The 22,326-nt window shown below is 43.1% G+C and overlaps 1 protein-coding gene across 4 annotated transcripts in view; it reads left to right on the top strand.

Moving 5' to 3' along the window:
• The first annotated feature begins 2,679 nt into the window (after window positions 1–2,679).
• The window catches only part of LOC147903638 (uncharacterized), a 143,107-nt gene continuing 123,460 nt past the window's right edge, over window positions 2,680–22,326 (top strand). For all 4 annotated transcript variants that reach the window (XM_087372898.1, XM_087372900.1, XM_087372897.1 and 1 more), the window contains exons 1-2: window positions 2,680–2,804; window positions 17,968–18,030. In XM_087372898.1, the coding sequence (XP_087229024.1) occupies window positions 2,706–2,804; window positions 17,968–18,030 (162 nt within the window). In that variant the 5' untranslated portion in view covers window positions 2,680–2,705. The remainder of the gene's footprint in view (window positions 2,805–17,967; window positions 18,031–22,326) is intronic.

The raw sequence follows: 22,326 nt of genomic DNA, 5'->3' as shown, positions 1-22,326 counted from the left end.
GTTAACACTCAGCAATTATCTAGCTTTGGATCTTCTTCAATATTGACAACTCACTAGTAGCTTCATCTACCTGACTATCACTAGGCACGACAACTCTTACTCAATTGCTGTGCTCAATCAATTCATGTATGATCCCACGAAGACACCTCCTTATTATAGCAAATAGAGTACTCAAATTCCTATAGGGTACATGGTATTATTGATTGCATTATGCCAAATCATTCAGGCTACACTTCCATGGATATACCATTGCTGATTGGGTAGGAATTATAAATGATAGTAGATCCACTAGTGGATACAACTCCAATCTTAGCTCGACAGACATGGCAAAGTAAGAAGCAACCAATAGTGACCTTGTCTCCCACCAAAGTAGAGTACAGAGGATCCACCAATGCTACATTTGAATTGATTTAGAAGGCTTCTATCAAATATTGAGATTCTTTGTAAAGACACTGTACTCAATTTGGTGATACCTCCTTTTAGGTTTGTATATTCCCATGTGAATACAAATTTGTACTCTAAAAAGAGTTATTGGACTCATTTAAAAATTTTATAGGAAGCTCTTTGTTGATCTATATCAACTTTGGTTCGTCCTACAAATCCACATTGATTTCCTTGATGGTTTGTCTTTTGGTAAATAAGCTACTACTGATTTGGTTGATGTGATATGTTGGGTATTGTCTCTCTCTCCCTCTTTGTCTTTACTGAATGCCTTCAAATTTCTATTGCTACCCTCATTACATCAATAGTAGCTATTAACACAATATTGAGTGCGAGTAGCTTATCTTGAAATTTTGAACCGTATGTCTCATCCCTCATGCTTCCATTACTTTAGAAGGGTGCTCTTTCCCATTGGTATTCATACCTCTTGTCCATCCATAAACCTCTACAATCATGCACCACGTTGTCTCCCTTTAGCCATGGTCTTCCCAATCACATTGGTATCCCTTCTCATTTTCCATCTAGACCATGATGAATGCCATCATGAAGTATGCATCACTAATATTAATGCATACATCTTTGATCATAACGTTTGGCATCACAAATCTTTGCTTGAAGTATAATGTCTTCAAGGCTTTCAACTTGATCACCAATGGGAGCTTTCACTGTGTTTTTGATTATTACGTTGATCATGGGTACTTCTTTATCTTCAATTTTGATTTCAATCATTTTTGGTTAGTTGCTTTGTTGATCATGGGTACTTTGTTGTCTCAAATTTCCATTTCAATCACGTTTGTTGATCATGGATACTTCTTTGTCCCAAATTTGATCATGAGTTGATTAAATTTGGGACAAATTTTACTTTGATTTTTAAGTCGATCATGGGTACTTCTTTGTCCCAAATTTCTATTTCAATCACTTTAACCCTTGTGGTTAATGGCCTTGTTGTAGGTTGCTCATTGATTGGAGGACTTTGGAAGAACTTCATGTAGTGGGGAGTGAGCTCTGGCAGTTTCTTGATCAAAATCATTATTGTCAATCCTCAAAAATTTTCCCGAGGTATGTGTATTTGATTCATGGTACTCTTCATCCTAGATAGCCATTTTGGTCATTTCCACCCTTGTGGTCAACGGTTTTGTTGTAGGTCATTTGTTGATTGGAGGATTTTAGAAGAGCTTCATGTTGTGGGGGGTGAGTTCCACCAATTGATTAATCAAAATTGTCACATTCCATTCTCAAAAATTTCCCCAGCTATGTTGATTTGATTTTGCTTTGCTAAGATGCCTTTTGTTTCATCTTTGGTCCTTGAATCATTCTTGCCTTGGCTACTTGCCTGGTTGCACTTTAACTACTCCCTCCTTGCATTTACTTCTTGACTATTTGGTGGTTTTCTTATCTCAACAAGGGACTCTTTTTGCTTGAGTGTATATTTTTTATCTCTACTATTGATGCACGTACAAAACACCAACTATGGGACTTTGAGTACATATGCAAGCTTAAACAACCTATGCAGTTGTACATATCCTCAACGGTCATATCTCCTTGTGTGAGCTATGCTACCTCTATTAGCTCTTTTGAACGGTCTATGCTGGACTACTAAGCCATCTTAATTTATGGGTGTTTCAATATAGCTTCTTCCTTACCTTGGCTTGTAGGACTACTTAGACATAACATCTAAATTGAATCTTTGAGCCCTTGAAAGTATTACAAGGCTCTTAATAGTTTAGAGAACCTTTCTATACCTCTGTGCCTTTATTGTTAAGCCCTAGTATACTACTCCATGAATTTTGTTTTCTTGTCCTACCTTGAGTTTTTTAATCAAGATCAAACCAACCTATAATTATTTTGATTAGTGCGAGCAAGTTTCCAAATCTTAATGGTATCCTCACTCAATCAACAATCTCTCTCTCCAAAAATTCCTGTGTGCACTGATGTGTCACCTTTGTGCAAAAGTATGTTGAGATTATTCTTTGAAAAACAAAAATTTGCCGTCTCTTCTCTAAAGGGTAGTGGCTTACTTTTAAGGGCACGAGTTGAGGTGTTGAATTTGTTCCCCACTTTTGCAATCAAAGGTTATACGAGAGACCTTAAATTTTCCCGCCCAAAATTGGCCGCTCGTGTGCCTTGTGCCACTCACGGGGGCATGCCATAATGTAGAGCACTCACACATTTTTTAATTCTTTTCAAATAGGGGGATCTATTTAGGCCATAAGCCATAGCTTTACAAGAGAAATGTGACTTCACTTTGAGAAATTCAAGTTGCCATGGTCCGAATGCGGTGCCTTCAGCGAGCACGCTTGCCTGCAGGCATTCTCACCTCGCCCTCTCCTGCCAGCCTTCATTCCAATCGCCTTGCTGCCCATGTATGTTTGCCTCCCGAATACATATCTCAACAAGAGGTGCAAGGGAACTTATGAATTCCTTCCTTTTTTTTTTGAAAGTTCTACAAAAAGCTTTGGTGAAGTGGGTTTGCTGCTGGTCGAACTAATGCACATGTGCAAGGAGGAGCTTTAGAAAAGCACTGGCAAATGATGAGATGACAGTTAAAATATTGAAATTTACCTCTTGGGAAAAAAAATGTACCAACCTGACCGCATAGATTGCCCTGGTGGATTGGAGCTTTTATCGTTATGATTTGTCACTCCCGTGATCTAGTGTCCACAGTCACTGCTTAGCCCTATTGGCCCTCGTTTTAAAACCAAGTTCTCAGTATTTTATCAGCTCTTTTGGATATTGTGGGGAATTTAGAATTTTTTTCATACTTGCAAATGATAAAGTAAAGCGCATAAGACATTGCAAATAACGATAATGATCTACTTGCAAGATCTTTGGGAAGGTTCATTGTCTCTTTTATAAAGAACGTATTCCTTTTGAGTTTTTTGTTTCTGTGTCCTCTATTTCCTCATATCTCTCCCCCTTCTTCGGGTTTGTATGATTTGCAGAGTCTCCTTGGTGGTCTACTTTGGTGAGAGCTCGGTCTACAAAGAGACATTGGAATCTCTTGAAACTCATTTATGCATTATGCTTGGGCGCTAGTGAGATTGTATCTTTTGCCTTGCTTATTAGGGCTTTAGACGCCCCCTTCATGCAAGGATCAAGAGAATTCAACTACCCATCCCATTGCAGCCCTCTGCAACCCTTGACGAAGTATGAGTTGTTGTGGCTGCTGCCGTGCATGATCATGGAGTTCGTTGCACGGTCCGACGCACCGTGGTCCAACTCATTGGGAGGAGGGTGGGTGCAGAACAAGGCCCTCCTATGGGTGCAAGCCCGTATGATGACCATGGATTTTTGTGTTGTTGGCACGTAGTTTGTATCCATGTGACGGCACTCCAAAGGCATGACAAGCTCAATGTCTAGTTTAGGGCCCACTGCATGAGGAAGGAGACATCCAAACCAAGCCGGCTGGCGCATTGATGTAGACTTTACTCTGTAACGTACTTGAGTTGAACCTCCGGCCCCAAGCAGATCATAGCTGTTGCAAGGTCCAGGCCCTGCCTCTCCGGCGAGAAGGCCAATGGGAATGTAGCCAGCGTTGTTTGAGATCCACAACTTTTTCCCAAGGGATCTCAACCACTCCTCCATAATGCAGAACATCTGGTCCTTCATTATAAAATAATGAAGCACGGGGGTCCACTTTTCCTCTCCCGTGGAAGTAAAGTTGAAACCCTAGAATGGACGAGAAAGAAAGAAAGTTTATTAAAGTCTTCGGAAGACCGATGGGTCTATGAGATTGTTAAAAACCTGATACAATGAGCTGTGGTGGTGGAGCTACTAAATGAGCATCCACACCAACGCAGAATGCAAAAAATGCAAAATGGCAATACTAACTACTCCAATGGAACCCCCCTTTCAGGGCTGCAGGATCAAGATCGTCATCTCCATCGCGAGGTGGATAATCATCCGGGATGGCAACATAATTTTAGAGTCCAAGCCTCCAAAACTCACTCAGTAGGGGCTGTCTTGGATGAGGCCTTGGACTAGGAAGTTCAGAGAAAGGGTCATCTGTCTCTGTCAGCTCTGTGGGAGCTGCGTCTTGTGCCGGGCTTGCTACTAAGAGGAAGAAGCCGAAGTTGTGCCCTTGCCAGTAGGCTTAGGCATAGAAGGAGGCGGAGTCTCGGGGGGACCTGTGTGGGAGGAGGGAGCAGGAGAGCCCGCTGCAGCAGAGGGGGATGTTGGAATATCTCACATCCCTCTTCTAGGATATTATCCCTATATGCATGTGAGTAGGATGGAAGAGCCATGTTGTGGGAGGAAAGGGTAGCCAAGATTGGCTTTAGTCGCCATTTTTGCCTTCTTCAAGCCTACTGCCTTCAAGAAGTTGGTTTTTATTCAGCTATTGCTGCCTTGAAGGAGCTTATTGCTGTACTGTTATTTTGCAATGCCGGCTGTTACAACTGGAGGTTTGATGATTGTAGCTGATATGGGTTGATTGTCAAAAGTCCTTTTTTGCTGCTCCGTGCCAGAGAGTCTGTAGCAGTTTCCTTTTTATTACAGCAGCTGTAACAGAAATGTCCTAGAAGCTTTTGAGCTGCTTCAAGTTGTCTGTCTCAGAAAATCTCTGAGTGCTGGCTGTTGTGACTTTTTCTGTTAGAAATTGGCAGCAAGGGTTCTTGCATTAGTGCGGTTCTTTTGGTGTAGAGTTTTTGGTGGCGACGACTCAGCCCTGTGCTTCCTTCTCCATTGCACTTTGGTGTCGACGTAGGTGTTCTGTGCCGTTCTTTCTTCAACTTTGCTAATGTTTAAAGACTGTTGACAAGTGGCTAAATCTTTTAGGTCTCTTATCTCTCAAGGTTCATTTGCCCTATAGTTTTTGGAAGTCATGTGTGCCGATTGTAAAGGAATAGACATTGCCGGCACGTCCCTTAGTTGCCAAGACCTTCTTCATGGCAAAATAGATTTCTACTGTTAATAAGTTTGATGGAACATTTTTTCACACCTAGTAAGTGTCAATCTGATACTTGTTTATGTCTAATGGTGTATGGTCATTGGTGAAAGGAAAGAATTCAAAGATTGTCCCTTGAGGAGACCAGCAACCCCAGTGACCCCGCCTAAGAGCTCCAGCCTTAGCTTGCTCAGTATCGAACAAGGCTAGGTGGCCGCGGTACCCTTGAAGGTCATCACAAGGATGCAGGCCAAAGCCATAGGTAGGGCAATGAAGGAACATGCAAGGAAGGATAAATGGACCCTACCGCAAAGCCCTAGCATCATGGTGCAGCTAGCTTCTATTGACTCCAAAGTACATGAAGACAATGCCATTATTGCAGTACTCCTAAAGAGCATGCCCTCAGAGTATGATTCCCTAGTCACAACACTCAAGGACCTTCCATCTCCATGTTTCGGAGAATGCATGTCTTCAATGCTCGAAGAAGAAAACAAGGTGAAGAATCGAACGAACCTCTACATCGACATCTATCTCCCCGATCATTACTCAGGCCTTGGCTATGTCTACTAAAATGCACCTTTTGTAAGAAAAAGGGGCATACGGAGTGCAAATGCTTCAAGAAGGACCCTTCAAAGAAACAGTATGGAAGATGGGACATCTTTCTCGCAAATGTGCAAGTGGTGGCAATAGAAAAGAGGTGGGTAGTTATGCACAAGACTCCTCTCAAAAGCCACCAATGTGCTTTCTGGTCATACTTTTTGGTCGCCAGCCTTGGGCACCAGGGGGGGCACTTCTATTTCAGTTTCGCTGTTGGACACGGAGTCATTATCCCCTCTAGAGCTCAATGGATTATTCTCTTGATTGGAGGGTGTAAGGTTGGTTTCCTTAACCTGTATGCCTCCAACATTAGAGGGGAACGTGTCTTTATGTGGAAGGATTTGCTCTCCTGGGGCCCCAATTGCAGATTCATGGGTGATTGGAGGTGACTTTAATATGGTTGAGTTACCTTTAGACAAAAAAGGGGGTAGAGAAGGAGGACTTCACTCTTTGGAGAGAGCAGCTTGGGATGCCTTCCTTTTTTACTATTGTGGCAGAGATACTTGGTTGGACGATGCCTTTCTTATTCAGCCATAGTCCCTCCTGTTCTCTTGGTCGAACATGAGGCAGCAAATGCCTATTCATGCACGTATTGACAGATTCTATGTAGATGATTGGGCACTTGACAAAGGTGGATCGGTATGCATTGCTACTGGGGTTTCCACTTCAAACCACTTTCCTGTTGTGCTGGCTATCTCAGAGCCTCACTTGAGAGGCCGATTTGCTAGCATCAGGATTCCAGATGCCTTGTACACAGAGGAGGACCTTACAGAGGCAGCCTTACAGATATGGGTTTCTCATGTTCAGGGTGGGCAACCATTGCCATCACAGATAGCTGCTGCCCTTTCTGGTATTAGCGACTTCTACCTCTCAGTTGCTCGTACCATGAGATGAGATATTCTCAGATGTGAGATTGGTGTTCGCCAGCAGTTGGCAGCTTTGGAGAGGGAAGAGCAGAAACAGCCTTCAGATGCTTGGATTCAGGAGCGCCTTGCTGCAGCAAGGGTTCAGCAAGTATTGCTTGATCAGAGAGCAGAGTATGCATTTCATGCACGAGAGTCCTTCTGGATTCATATGGGTGGCAGAGTCAATAAACACTTTTCTCTACTCTTGGCCCTGGACATAGTAGAGAGAGTGTATCCCAACTTATTGACTCACATGGGGTTTTACAGACAGATCGTGATGATGTCTTGCGCATAGCTTCATATTTCTAAGCCGCCCTTCTTACTGCTGATCTTGAGACATGAGATAGAGAGGATGCTAGACAGGTTATTTGGCAAAGCATCCCTTTGTTGGTGAAACCTAATATGCATGTTTTGCTGGTCTTTTGGTGTAGGGATCAGATTCAGAGTGGTTTCTCGACCCAGATCCCCGGCTTCTCTCCACCGGTTCTTGGAGGCTTTGGCTTTACGGGGGAGTTCCCATTAGGTATTTGCAGTGGGACCTTGGAGAGTGGGAGTGGATTGACGTAGGACATCGAGAGAAGAGCATCCCTTTCTTTCGTTACACGGTCAGTAATGCCAAGAGATTTCAGCTCAGTGGTAGAGGTCGGAGACCATCGAGAGTTCCTCATTGGGAGACATTTGATATTTCTACGGATCTGCAGAGGTGCTTCTGGAGGAGACTCTGGAAATCCCACAGGAATAGAAAGATCACTCTTTTCTTTTGGCTTTCTATCCATGGTGGGATTGTAGTGAACCTTTGGAGATCCAGGTTCGGAACCGATCCTACTTGCCCTCGTTGCCTCTCTACTTCGGAGACTATTCATCATTGTTTATGGGAGTGTAGACAGGCGAGGATGATTTGGATAGGGGTAGCCAGGATTTTCAGTCACTTTGCCCACTTCCCATTCTTTATGACATGGGGCTCATTAGCTTGGCTTTCTCTTACAGGGCCTCAGGTATTCTATGAGAGACTTGACTCCTCTCGGGCCATTTTGATTCGACGTCATCAGATTGAGTCCTGTTCGTTGGATGTGGTACCACACCTTCCTTTTACAAATGTACATGCCTCGGTGGATACTTCTTGGGAGATTTTAGCGAGCATAGCATCCTGGCATATCTGGAGAGCCAGATGTACAGAGGCTATGGAGGGTACTCATGTTTATTCCTCGCACACTTTGGCTAGTATGTGGACAGACACCGTACATACTTTGATGGCCATATGGATGAGTATACAGGGAGACTCTCGTGCAGCCTTAGCTAGGAGGGCTTCTTTCTTCAGGGAATGGAAGGACTCTCCTTTCTTCTGTGAGACTCCTACAGGGTTGAGGTGGCACTTTCAGCCTCAGCCTTGGTTGTTTTCCACCTCACTTTGAGGGGGTTTTATTTATCCTCATGATTTCATGATGTTGTATTTTCGCTCAAAGCTTGCTCTACCGAGTTTCTTTCTTACTTAATAGAAGTCTCTTTTTTGAAAAAAAAAATCCTATGGTGTAATTATCTTGTAAAAACTGCCTATCACTATAAAGGCATGCATCGTGTCTGTAAGATGTAGGGTTATCTAATGTCCAATGTGTTGTTGCATTGAGGAGGGGTGTTGGAATCTCTCATATTCCTCTTGTAGGATATTATCTCTATAGGGATGTGGCCAGGATGGAAGGGCCATGTTGTGGTAGGAAAGGGTACAGATCACCCTAAGGTGAGGGACCCTATTATCCATCAAAACCTAAGTTGCTATGCTTTGCGGGGACTTGAGCACTATGCCAAAACACCCTTCGATGGAGAACGATACCTAGAAAGCGGAGCACACAGGAAATCGTGGCACATGATGTGTCATGTCTATGCCATTGATTGTGAACCCATGGGACCAGGGGATGAAGAACACTAGGTGCGGGCCGAGGAAGATGGGACTCTGCTCTACTAGAGCTTGGGTGGTGTAGGGAGCTCAGCTGGAGAAGAACGACTCCTCTCCCATACATAGTGACCTCTTGAATATGGTCACCAGTAAGGCTAGGTTATGCTTGGATATGTTCACCCTCTAAGGGCTCGCCTAAATCCAATCACGAATCTAGCTTCTCTTGGGTGTGAGGCCAATGATATGGCCCATCAGTGCTCTATCTAGGAGGGATGGAGCTGTTGTCTTCACCTGTTGTTTGTCTTTTGGGGAAAGGATAATCCGAATGGTTGTGGGAGTCAAGAAAGAGATTCGAGAGCAAGAAAGTGGCAACAAGGGGTGGAAAAAGGTAAAAAGAACGAAAAGGACAATGGGGAGGGAGCTGCCAGGAAGAGAAAAGAAGAAAAGAAGAAAAGAAAGAAAGAAAGATAGTTTGTTAATGCCCACGGGAGACCAACAGGTCTATGGGACAGTAAAAAACCAGCTAATATATCCATTCAGGGAGGGCATAGGGCAGCTCCCAAGGAGCTCCAAAAAACAAGCCCAAACGGTGGGCTAGAGCAACTGCCCCCAACCACCACGAAGGCCCTCGGTCCAAAGGTAGCCTTCAAGAAAGGCTCTTCGAGGAGTTGCCAGTCGATTAGAAAAAGACTAGCGGGCACAGGGAGCTGCTGTTGCTGTGTGACCAACAAATGGCTTGCGAGATATGCAGTTGCTGAGGGGGGACAGAGAGGTGCTCAGACACGCACGAGTAGGCAAAGAGAGGGATGCTAGAGAAAACGGGCTGGGGGGCGGAGCAGCTGCGCGGGGGGCAACATCGAACCCGCAGGAAGGGGGTGGAGAGGTAGAAGGAGGGAGGCATAGCTGAGGTGGAAGGATAGAGGTGGTTGGTAGGAGCTATGGCACAGGCAAGGGAGGGCTAGTAGGAGCTCGAGCCCCTTTGTCGGCACTTCATCTAAGGGGGCACAGATGAGTGATCTAAATATTATTTAATTTGGTTCTATTTGTTTTGGCTAACTCTCTATTCGGTTTTAGGGTGCCTTGGGCTTGGCTGTGTGGCATGCCCTTGGGCTTTGTATAGAAATGTTGACTAGGGTGTCGTATGGAAATTTTTTTATAACATTTTTAGAAACCGCCTAGTTTGATCTTTCATCCACTTGCGCATTTGTGCTACTCAAGCGCCGTAGTCACAATATGTGTGGTCATGCCATCTTCTTACTACACACATGATCATCAAACTTTGTGGGAGAAGTATTTACCTATGGTGGAGTTCCCCTGTTCACATCATACAATAATAGTGGGTAAACAATCTTTCTTGGAAGCATGTCTTTGGGGTAGTGTTATGCTCAAGTTGAGGCAACATGACCTCGGAAGGGTCAATCGACATTTTTCTTTAAAGGATCAATGTTTGTATTATATTTTTTTGGGCTTCACGTAAATGATAAAAAAGGAATCAAGGTCAAGGTCCTTGGTGAGGGTGACATGGCACAAGACTAGGTGGATCTAAGGCTAAGGGGTCTAAATGCATTAAATGTGCCAAGGGGCAAATGATTTCAATGATATCCCAAGAGAGGGGTAAATGATGCATTGAGGAGATGCCCTCAAATGTAGACATGTGACGTACTAGATCCATCTAGGGAATTGTGGGGCTTGGTGGAATATGCAAGCTGGAGCCTTCACGTAGGGTGGCTGTTCTGAGAGTTTGCTATCACCGAGAAATGGCTGGGCGGTTATTCATCGTGCCATCACCTGTTATTTTGTATTCGTCAAATTTGTGGTCTTGGTTGAGCTTGTAGTTTTTGGTTGTGACAATTTGGTATCAAAGCGGTCAGGCTAGATCGTGGGTTCATCATAAGATGGCGTTGAATGCAATCGATACACTAATATGTGATGCGCTAGCGAAATATGATTGGAAAAGGGGGATGAAGGTGTGGACGAACGATTGGCGGAGCATCGGGCTGTGCTGAATTCTGGCAGATCGTTTGCGTCATCTGGTTCATGTAATCGAGTAGCTTGTTAGCGTTGGGTGTGCCTTGGACATCAGAGTGGCGCACGGTTAGGTTCACGGCTTGTTGCCTTCAAGGTTCCTTGACATCGAGGGGGCTAGCTATTGCACATGAGGCGCACTCCACGAGATGAAGCACACAGCCTATTAGTTTTGGTCATGATTGGCTGGCGGTGGTTCACACCAAAGGCTGAAGCCACAAGGTTGTTGGAACACAGTTGGCGTTCGAATCGTGGGTCTGGTAGCCTGCATAGCTATGTGCATTTGCTGTGAGCTTGGTTGCACTTAGTCGCTGAACACGGGTCGAGACTGCGCCCACAAAGACCTGCCTGATCAAGGGAAGACAATTCGATGACACAGTTTTAAATTGGAGAAGAGGCTAGTCTCGTAGGCCTGCTCACATTTGGTTGGATCAGGAATGTAACTGGATACCAGACTATGACTGGGGGGTTCTTAACAGAAAAGCAAGCATCCTATGGGTGGATGTTCAAGTTAAGCGAATGGGTTCAGTTGTCCTCTTATGATGTTGGGCTAAAGGAAGGGCCTAATTCTTCACACATACTGCCTTGGCAGAGTTAATCGTTATATTTTAGGTAGAATTGATCGTTATATTTTTGGCAGAGTTGATTGTTGTAAAAAGTTATGTACGATTGCAGTTAGCATATGACGCACTGTCCATGAGACCAGTCTGGTGTGTGTTGATCACGTGGAGATAGCTTTCGATTTCCTTTTTTCCCTTTGTTTTATTTTGTGGTTAAATTTCTAAAGTTTCAAGGTGTGTGAGCTGGATTGGGAGCAAGATTATGCTTTTGGATTTACGGATTCGGAAAGGATTTGAGGTTTCTGAGATTGCAGGAGTTTCCCTAGCATAGGGAAAAGCGGTTTTGGTTTGCAGTTGATATATGTCTGGTTAGCTGTAATTTTCGGAGTTAGACTTTCGATTGTAGATACAATTCAGGTGTGTAAAAAAAAGAAGAAGAAAAAAACACACACACACACACACACCCATTGACTTAAATGGAAGTAGAAGAAGAAGCTTCTAGGGTGGATTCCGTAGAGTCGAGAGTCCGGCCAACCCCGCAGGTGTCGCGTCCAGTAGGCCATACACTATCTGGTAGAATTGCATTATTGGAGGATGCCTTGCAACAGATTTTAGCGCAACAGTTACAAGAAAATGTAGGGCAATCCGAGATCAGGAAAATGGTTCATAGTATGTCTACTAGACCATCTCGTGAAGAGAAAGGTAAATCTCCAATGGAGCATGAAACCAGTGTTCATACGTTCGAGCCTAGGAGAGCTAAGGTGCCTAATATTGCTAATTATAGGTCAGAAAAGTATTCTGGTCGGATGTGTGACCATAGTTTTGATATCATAGAGACTTGCTTACACAAATGGGACGAGGCTTTTGCCATTTGTGAAATCAGGAATGATATGAAGAAAATCCGCGAGGCCACCCATATGTTTAATGAGGCCGCGGATAGGTGGTGGATAAAACAACAGAAAGATGAAGTGGCATCTACTACTTGGGAGGGGTTTAAAAAAGAATTTATAAAACACTTCTTACCTCCTGACGAAGCATCCCGAGCTTGGGATCAGTATCGAAACCTTCGTCAGAGAAATTTACAAGTGGCGGAATACACTGATAAGTTCAGAGAAAGTGTAATGAAAGTTTATGAACCTCTACCTCAGTCAATCCAGGTAAAAGATTTTATCTTTGGACTGAATGATCGGATCAAGATGGAAGTTCGAGCTAAGTATGCGAACACGCTAGATGAAGCAATTGCCATAGCTCTGAACTATGAAGATGCCAAAGGGAACAGACCAAGTGGGTTTGTGTAGGTTGGGACTCGATATAAGTACCTGAAGAAAACTGGGTTTAAGAAGAAGTGGATTAGCAAAGGGAGTGCCTCACAGCATAGTGGTCAAGCCAAGCAAGCGAACCCAGTTGAGACTCCTAAACCAAGTACCATCATTGGAATGAAAAGAAAAGTAACACCAATGGCAGCCCAGGCTTGGTCGAAGTCTTCTTTGAATCCAGAGCAAAGAGAAAAAGCGAGGAGAGAAGGCTTGTGTTTTGGATGCCTTCAGCCTCATCATTGGAAAGATTGTCCACGAAACAAGGATCGTTGAATGGCTGAGATGGTGATCTCAAAATGCGATGTGAAAATGGAGGGAAGTCCCAAAGCAGAACAGATGCAGATTTAGCTAGCGGGATCTTCTCAAAGGTCAGTACCTGTTTTGTTATGTGTTTTTGCTGCTAAGTTAGTAACTAGTGCACCTGATAATGTCCTGTCAAAGCCCGCATCAACGGGGTATACAGCCTTTAACGATACGGAGTTAATTAAGATGAAGGGGCAAGTAGTTAATCATGACGTCATTGTGTTGTTTGACTCTGCGTCAACGCACAATGTAATTGACTCCAAGCTTGTAAAGAGGCTGAAATTAAAGACTAGCCCATTTGACTATGCATATACAGTCAGAATGGCAGACGGAAGTTCAAATGAAGTATGGGACCAAAGGGTTACCCAGTTGGAACTTCAAATTCAGGACTATGCTGAGAAGCTTGATTTTGAAATGACAAAGCTTGCTCACGCTGACATAGTCCTGGGTAAGGCTTGGCCTTCTAGGAAGAATCCAGCCATAGATTGGAAGAAGCACATTTATCAATTCAAGATGAATGATGTGCTATATGTCTTACGGGGTGAAAAAGATATACCTCAAGGACTGTTGGTTTCCGTAATGGAAGTTCGAAAAGCTTAAGAAGAGTTTTTGTTTCTTTGTACAGCGTCGGTAGAGCCGATTGATGGTCCTTCGGCTAGCACTGATGTTACCCAAAATGGAGAGATGGTCAAGTTGGTTGATCAAATAGCAGAGGAGTTCTTTGATTGTTTTAGGGATGAGTTATCTTATGGGTTACCCCTAGAGCGGAATGTTCAGCATAAGATTGAACTAATCCCGGGGGTAGAATTTGTAAATAGACCTCCCTATAGGTTAAGTTTTACCGAAGAAGCAGAGGTACGAAGACAACTGGAAGAATACCTCAAGCTGGGGTAGATCCAACCCAGTTTCTCACCTTTTGCTTCGCCAGTGATTATTAAAAAAAAAGAAAGATAATACTTTTTGCCTTTGTATAGATTACAGAGCATTGAATAATATCACTATTAAGCACATGTATCCGATGGCTTGGATCGATGATTTGTTAGATGCGTTACATGGGGCCGTAATTTTCAGTAAGATAGATTTTAAATGTGGCTACCATTAGATCCGTATTAGAGCTGAGGATGTGCATAAAACCGCTTTTAGAAGCAGGTTTGGACATTATGAGTTTTTGGTAATGCCGTTTGGACTTACCAATGCTCCAGCTACATTCATCATGCTTATGAACGATTTACTACGTACGTATATCGGAAAGTTTGTAGTACATTTTATTGACGATATTCTTGTGTTCAGCAAAAGTATTGCTGAGCATCACGAACACTTAAGAATAGTGTTCAATACTTTGAGGAAAGCCAGTCTTTATGTAAATAAAAGGAAAACTGTACTGTGTATGGTAAGACTTGAATATTTAGGATTCATTATTACTCCTGAGGGAGTAGAAATGGATCCAAAGAAAGTGGCTGTGATACTGACTTGGCCTATCTCTCAGAGTTTGACTGCTTTGCGATCATTCTTGGGATTTGTCTAATTTTATCGAAGGCATATCAAAGGATATTCCGAAATAGTATCGCCATTGACTGATCTGACCTCAGATAAAGTAGCTTTTAAATGGGGACAGAATCAACAGGAGAGTTTTAACACCATAAAACAAGCTGTGGTCTCAGGACCAGTGTTAAAAATAGTTGATTCCTAGAAACCGCTTTTCCTTGAAACCGATGCAAGTGGCATTGCGGTAGGAGTAGTTATCCTCCAAGAGGGAAGGCCGGTAGCCTTTGAAAGCAAGAAGCTTTCTCTCCCTCAACGAAATTGACCAACTCATGAATTAGAGTTGTATGCTGTTATCCATGCTCTGAAAACATGGAGACATTATTTATATGGATCAGAGTTTTATGTTGATGTTCATCATGATACTTAGAAACATTTTTGTAAATAACCTGACTTAAGAGGCCGCCAAGCTAGGTGGATAGAACTCATGCAGGAGTTTAACTTGACGATTCGGTACCGAAGAGGGAAGGATAATAAAGTTGCTAATGCGTTGTTACGCATTATGCATAATATGAGTTTCACGGTATTAGAAAGTGCTCTAATGACCGAGATTAGAGAAACTCAAAAGATGGACGAGTTCGTCCACTAAGGCTCATGTATTCAAACCCAGGGAAAAGGGTGACCTGGCATCCGGAAAAGGGTGACCTGGCATCCAGAAAAGGCCAAATTTATGCAAGATATACCATAAGAGATGGTATGCAGAAAAGGCCAAATTTATGCAAGATATACCATAAGAGATGGTATGCTGAAAAGAAATGGCAAGGTAGTAGTACCTAATCAGAATGATCTCAGGCAGAGAGTCATTTAACAATGCCATGATAGCCCATGTTCGGGACATCTAGGAGTCGAGAAAACATATGATCTCGTGAAGCGAGATTTCTTTTGGCCGAAAATGAAAAAACATATTCATGAATATGTGACACGTTGTTTTTCGTGTCAGGTAAGTAAGGCAGAGCGGATGAAGCCACCCGGACTTTTACAAACTTTGAAAATACCACTAGGTAGGTGGGAGAGCATTTCCATGGACTTTATTGTAGGTCTGCCTACGACACAAGGTGGATATGATTCTATCCTTGTGGTAGTTGATGGTCTTACCAAGATGGCTCACTTCATTCCAATTAGAGAGTTTGTTAGTGCCCCGCAAGTGGTGGATTTGTTTATTAAACAAATATTTTGTTTGCATGGATTACCCAAATCCATAGTGTCAGACAGGGATGTCAAATTTACCAGTCATTTTTAGACTGCAGTGTTTGAGACACTAAGGACTGAGTTGGGAATGAGTAGTGGGGATAATCCAAAAACGGATGGTCAGACAGAAAGAATCAACCAAATTTTAGAGGATATGCTTAGAGCATATGCTTCATTGAGGCAACATACGTGGGACAAATGGTTGCCATTGTTAGAATTTGCCTACAATGATAGAAGACATTCCTCTACAGGGTTCAGTCCGTTTGAGCTGAACTATGGTTATAGACCAACGAATCCAACTACAGTTGGAGTACCTCAGAAAGTGCCTAGTGCCGCGAACTTTGTGGTTCAGATGCGGGAGATGCTAGCACTTGCGAGAGCTAACATCCGCCAAGCTATGGATAGAGCTAAGGCGTATGCAGATGAAAACAGATCCGTTAGAGAATTTAAGGAAGGAGAAAAAGTTTTTCTTAGAGTTCCTTCGCACTCTAAGTCTTTGATTGTAGGAGAGTGTGCTAAGTTATCACCCCGACATTGTGGGCCTTGGTTAATTCTAAAAAGAATAGGCAAGGTAGCCTATAAATTAGAATTACCACAGGGTTGTAAGGTGCACCAAGTGTTTCATGTTTCTCGCTTAAAGAAATTTTTGGATACAGGTGACTCACTAATCGAGGGTGTTGTTTTGTTTCAGGAGATAGAGGATAATGCAAGACGCAAACCAACAAGAATCGTGGACCGAGGAACAATGCAAGTATGCAATTGGAAGATACCCACGGTGTTGGTTGCATGGCATGGCTTACCTCTATCAGAAGCTACTTGGGAATCCGTATACCAGTTACGGAGAGTGTTCCCAGACTTTATAATCGAGGACGCTAATGCCTGAAGAGGGAAGGAATGTTACGCTCAAGTTGAGGCAACATTACCTCGGAAGGGTCAATCGACATTTTCCTTTAAAGGATCAATGTTTGTATTATATTTGTTTGGGCTTCATGTAAATGATAAAAAAGGAATCAAGGTCAAGGTCCTTGGTGAGGGTGACATGGCACAAGACTAGGTGGATCTAAGGCTAAGGGGTCTAAATGCATTAAATGTGCCAAGGGGCAAACGATTTCAATGATATCCCAAGAGAGGGGTAAATGATGCATTGAGGAGATGCCCTCAAATGTAGACATGTGGCATACTAGATCCATCTAGGGAATTGTGGGCTTTGGTATTCAGCATGCAGGTACTTCTCACGTGTTAGATTTGGATGAGCTTGCTGAACCAGAGAAATGGCTGGGCGGTTATTCATCGTGCCATCACCTGTTATTTTGTATTCGTCAAATTTGTGTTCTTGGCTGAGCTTGTAGTTTTTGGTTGTGACAGGTAGGTATTCTGGTTGTACAACTTAAGATGCATAGGGAATCTGGTGCGATTGTTGGAGCTTTTCCTTGGAAGCTGGCAGTCTATACAGCATATTAAAGAAGAGTCTACCTGTTATAAGGATGACAGAAATGGATAGCTCACATTCACTTCTGCTCCTTTGATAGTGCATTTGAGCTGTATGTCACTTGAACTGAGGCTCTTGTGCAGGAGGAACACTGATATGATTGGGTTATCACATGTTGCAAGAAAAATCATGTCACTTACTGCCTTATTTCCTGTGTTGCTAACTATACGTTGGGAACAGCAATGCATGTGCCACATGAGGGACTTGCATTATGAGGATAGCAATTTGTATCACTTCATCGAGCAGGCATTTCGCTGATCATTTGCAGATGCACTCTAACAAGTACCTATTGCAAGAATATGTGCTACTGACACAAACCTAGTTTACCTTTTACCTTGCAATCTCATATCATGCAATAACCATTATGCTAGAATAACACAAAAACTTAGTTTATCTTGCATTTTATATTAGGTCATTAGACGTAGCAGCTCCTAATGTGTTTCAATCTTGCTACATATAAGACTGTCAAAAAAAAATTTCAACTAATATGTTGACGCACCTCTTTAAAGAATAGGACACAAAAAGCAGATGGAAGGGAAACCTTAACGTCATAAGAGGGTAGAAATAGTGCTTTTAACACCAACATCGACCCTGTCAAGATTCATCATTTGACAGCGCTAGATAAACAACCACTGTCAATAAAGCAGCTGAAACTTTGCAGACACCACCGATTCATCCTTGAGAGGCTTTTATTGAAGCTTGTTAGCTGGAGTGCACAGGAAGACTAAGAGACCAATCCTCATTTGCTGGCTTGCTGTTTTATTCAGGTTCCTTGACCATCTGTTTTTATTCAGTATCCTAACTCTGCCCATTTTTTATTGACAGGTTTTTGGTGACAAGTCTTGCCACGTGTACTTTGCTTCAGGAATTCGTACGTATCAAGCAAAGGTAACACTCTACAATTATTTGTGTTAGCATTTTCATGCTTCCAATTTGCAACATTTTCTCTCTTTTCCAAAAAGATTTTGAAAGAAAGAATGTGTTGATTTTGACAGAGCTTATTTTTTTGACATTTTGAGGTTTATTAATTTGACATGAAAGCCAAATCAGACCAAATTGGCAGGTAGTATAGTGGTTTTGCTGTTTACGAGGACCTACTTAAAAGATAGCTATTTATCCAACGACGTGGTAATCTTGATGTTTTCATGCCTATCACTCAGATTGGAAATTGTGCTTAGGTCCAGCTCATGGTTTGCGCCGTGCAGGAATGCATCCATAAGGGTATGATTGCCAGCCTTTGATGGATCTACCATCCCTTAGATGGGGGCATCTTTGTGGTGTCTCTAGCTGAGGAATCTTTGAAGGGAAAGGCTATGATTGAGGAAAAAAACAGTAAGGTCTCAACTATGCTCTCTAATGAGGTGGTCTTGTCGCTTCTAAGGTGGTTGAGATTTACAAGGGTCCAGAATTTGGCTGATAAAGCCGTATTTATGTGTAATCCTGAGTGTGGATGATTTTTGGAAATGTCATTCGCAAGAGCTTCCATGCTTGGGGTTTCAAGGAGAGGCTTATCACTGCTCTATGCTGTGGATCCTCCAAGGTTGAAATGCATCATGCAAAGCATGAAAAACTCATGGCATCAAAGGACCGTGCAAAACTATTCTTCCCCCATTTGAATCAATCCAAAAAGACTCATGTGCATGATTAGAAAACTCAGTCAAGGTATCTCTGAACCTCCAATCTGAAAGTCTCTTCTGCTTTTCCCTTTACGAGGCAGGCCATTGCGGGCAAATTGGCCTTCCCTACTTCAAAACATCTTTGTGTCCTAGTCCTAGCAATAGAGTGATAGCACCCTTTCTGCAAGGGGTATTCGCTGGGCATATAGACCACCTCCATGGTTGCTAGCTTCTGTTTTGGAATCTCTATAGGCGATGATGAGCCATGAAATCCGGAAACGGGTGTTTGTTCTTGTAGTTGGCAACCTGTTTTCTTTTCTTTGTTTTCATCGACAGCTCCTTTTGGAAGTTGGTTGTATGTTTTTTTCAAGCATTAATAGAATCTACCTTTTTCTAGAAAAAAGAAATAGAGCGATAGAAATCACTAAGTGTGCAAGAGCTGTTGCTAGGGCAGGGGTAGAGCATAAACCATCTTGCAAATACAAATTTCACATTGGAGAAGTAAGCTAGTGAGGTCCCTCTCTACATAGAAAAGAAAGAAAGAAAGAAAGATATATTAATGTCCTTGTGAGACCTCACGGGCCTATGGGACAAACACACACCACCAAAAGGTGAACACCAAAACATTAGTTATAGACTGAGAGTCTCTTGTGAGTGTATATCCACCATCATCGTTGTCACATTATTGTCAACCCTCCATTCAATGTTGGATGTGGTTGCTTTGACATGTGCCAAGTCTCATTAAAGGAAACCTCCTCTTTATACCAACCTTCAGGGAGTCCTCCCACCCTAATCTCTTTAGTGTGTTGACATGTCTGGCTTCATGTTCCTTGATCTCATCTTGAATGTCACTTTTGTTTTCCTTTGTATCAACCTCCACAGTCACTTGTTTCTTAATTGTTTGTACTTTACTGTGCACAAGATCTTTAACTGTAGAGACTAGTTGAGGGGTAGGGGGAGAAGCCTTGCAAGCTTTCACTACCTCATCTATTACTGCCTGCTTGCCTGGTCCTTGAAGAACCTGGAGTTTAGCTTTCACAGTTGCCAAATGCATCTTAAACTCTCTCACCTCCTGCTGTAGGAAAAATCCTGCTCATGTGTATGAATGATGGGATGATTCATAGGTAGAATGTATGTGAATATGGAGGGGGCGTCTTAGCTGCAATTGTGGAGTACGGAATTCTGTTGGTTGAAGTCACTGGGGTAAAAGGGTATTTTGAGGACAGGCTAGGCCACTCTATGCTGGCCATGTTTGACGAACCCTAAGGCTGACGCTAACCCCTGGGCTGGGTTAGGGGTTTCAGCCCAGCTTAGGGTTAGGGGAAGGAAAAGAAAGACTTTTGCTGGAACCTTGGAGTGAACTCGAACCGGAACCGCTTTTTGGAGCTGCTTCGAAACTGTTGATTAGTGGCGCTGTTAGGGTTTCCTGGTGGCAGCGGCCCCCTTTGGAACCTGCGGCCTGCTTCTACGTTCTTTGGCAGCGCAACCCCCTTTAACCACTACCTGCTCTTCGACGACCTGCTAAACGGGGGCTTGGTGGGAATCGGGATAGAGCCTTAACGGTGACCTGCTAATGAGGGCTGAGTGACGGGCTGGGGGGAGGGTTGCGGGATGGGCTGAAAGAAAGAAAGAAAGATTAAAAGTCTTTGGAAGACCAAAAAGTGTCTATAAGATGAAAATAACTGATACAATGAGCTAGGGGGTGGAGCCACTAAGAGGGCATCAACACCCATGACGAATACAAATTTTTTTTCCATAATCTTGATCATAATGGTGTCGGTACATAAAGAGAAACTCTCTGAGCTCATGATGAGGGAGCCGACGAGGGTGTCAAACCTAAGAGGGGGGCGTTGATGTATAAGTTTGTTGTGGTGGCAAGAAGCCTCTGTGAGAGAGAGAGAGAGAGAGAGAGAGAGGCTGAAAGGAGCAGATAGAAGTCAAAGTCGATTGAGGATAAGAGAGTGAGAGTAACCGGGAAATGATTAGAGATGGAGAACCTTGGGACAATTCAAACTGTCCAACCTCTTTCCAAGGCCCAATCATCAACATGAAATCTCTCAATACAAGCATGGATGGGCCTCATATGTCTCCTATTCAACCAGAAAAATAGGATAAATTTGGAAGGCATCATCAAGCCTACAATCCTTGCCTCTGAAGTGAAAACTCATATATCCCAAACAGTCCTTTCCAGAGAATGACTGCCTCCTTCTTGCCCCCCTCTTTTATGATTATGCATCTCGAGCATATTGAAGCCGCTTTCAAAGATCCATGAAGCTACCTCCGAAATCCAAGACAACAATTCCTTTCAGAACTAAATACGCTTTCCCTTATTGCTGGGTGCATAAAAATCAAGAAAACCAATCTTATGCCCACCAATCAAAAGCATAACCCACTAAGATCTAGAGAGGTTAAATAACACCATGCCCCACAACTAGTGGGAGAGTAAAGGCTGAAACTGAAATGCATGTCCCTTCTCTAGTACGGACTGCACTAGACAAAAAAGAAAGAAGTTTACCAGATCTCCTGGAGATTGTATCATCCAGTTTATTTTTCCATATGAAAAGAATATCAATTGGCCCACCTGAAACCAGTGGATGTAGTTGATGACGGACCAGCTATCTAGATTCTATGGCAGCGATGAGGAACACCGCCTAGACCTTGAATGTTCCAGCCAACAACCCTCATTTATGGGTTGCGTGAGACCGGAATTGCTTCGCTGATGTAGTGGCAGAACCCCTGCCCCTGTTTTTGATCTCTTGGCTTAAGTGAGGTCTGGAAACACCACTGGTGGTGAAAGATCAAACCACTGAAGACACCCGTGACTGGTGAACTAGCATTTGAAGGAAGAGAAGGACGTGGCGGCAGGAAGAAGGGAGGCAGGGGAGATGGGCTGAGCAGGTTACAGCTCACAGTTGAAGCTGATTTTGGTAAGAGGACCCTCACACTCAAGATTTTGATGTTATCAAAGATTGGGCTCTTGTTTTTGCATGGCTTCATTGGGCAGTTTCTTTAATTATATTTAGGCATTTGGAATTGATCGTGATAACCCATTTTTCAATCTTACGCAAAGCCTTTAATTTCCTGCCTTGTGAGGTGACTGTGTCTTGTGTTGCCAATGCATAGAATTTTTTTGCCTCACCTGTCTCATGTTTGACAGAAGCAGTTTAACATGTAACTGCTAGGATGATAGGTCCAGAAGTGAAAAGGATGATTAGGAGAGCAATGCATGAATTTTTTGTAAGCATGATGTGCATACGCAGTGAGCCAATCATAATAGGATGTCCTGAATTGAGAAGAATGATCAGGACAACAATGTATGAAAGTCTTGGAAGCTTTATGTGGATAGGTGGTGAGCCAATTAAACCATCCTGAGTCTCAAGCGACCAATTATTGAGGAGCTCTTGATCCCTTGCACCTAAGAAGAGCTATGGTGGCCTTGCATAGCCATGCGCAGGGCATTTTCTTAAGGATAGAAAGGCCAGAAGGCCATGTATGGGCAAAAAAAAAAGAGTTTTCGTGAGTGAATGCCTTTGTTGTATGTGCAACGGCTGGTAAAGCCTCAGTGCTT

This window comes from Dipteris shenzhenensis, chromosome 3, assembly GCF_047967505.1.
Source record: "Dipteris shenzhenensis isolate YYH24624 ecotype China chromosome 3, Dip_SZ_1.0, whole genome shotgun sequence".
NCBI classification, from domain to species: Eukaryota; Viridiplantae; Streptophyta; class Polypodiopsida; order Gleicheniales; family Dipteridaceae; genus Dipteris; species Dipteris shenzhenensis.
Note: the sequence above shows the minus strand (reverse complement) of the source record. Positions and strands in the feature narration are given on the sequence as shown.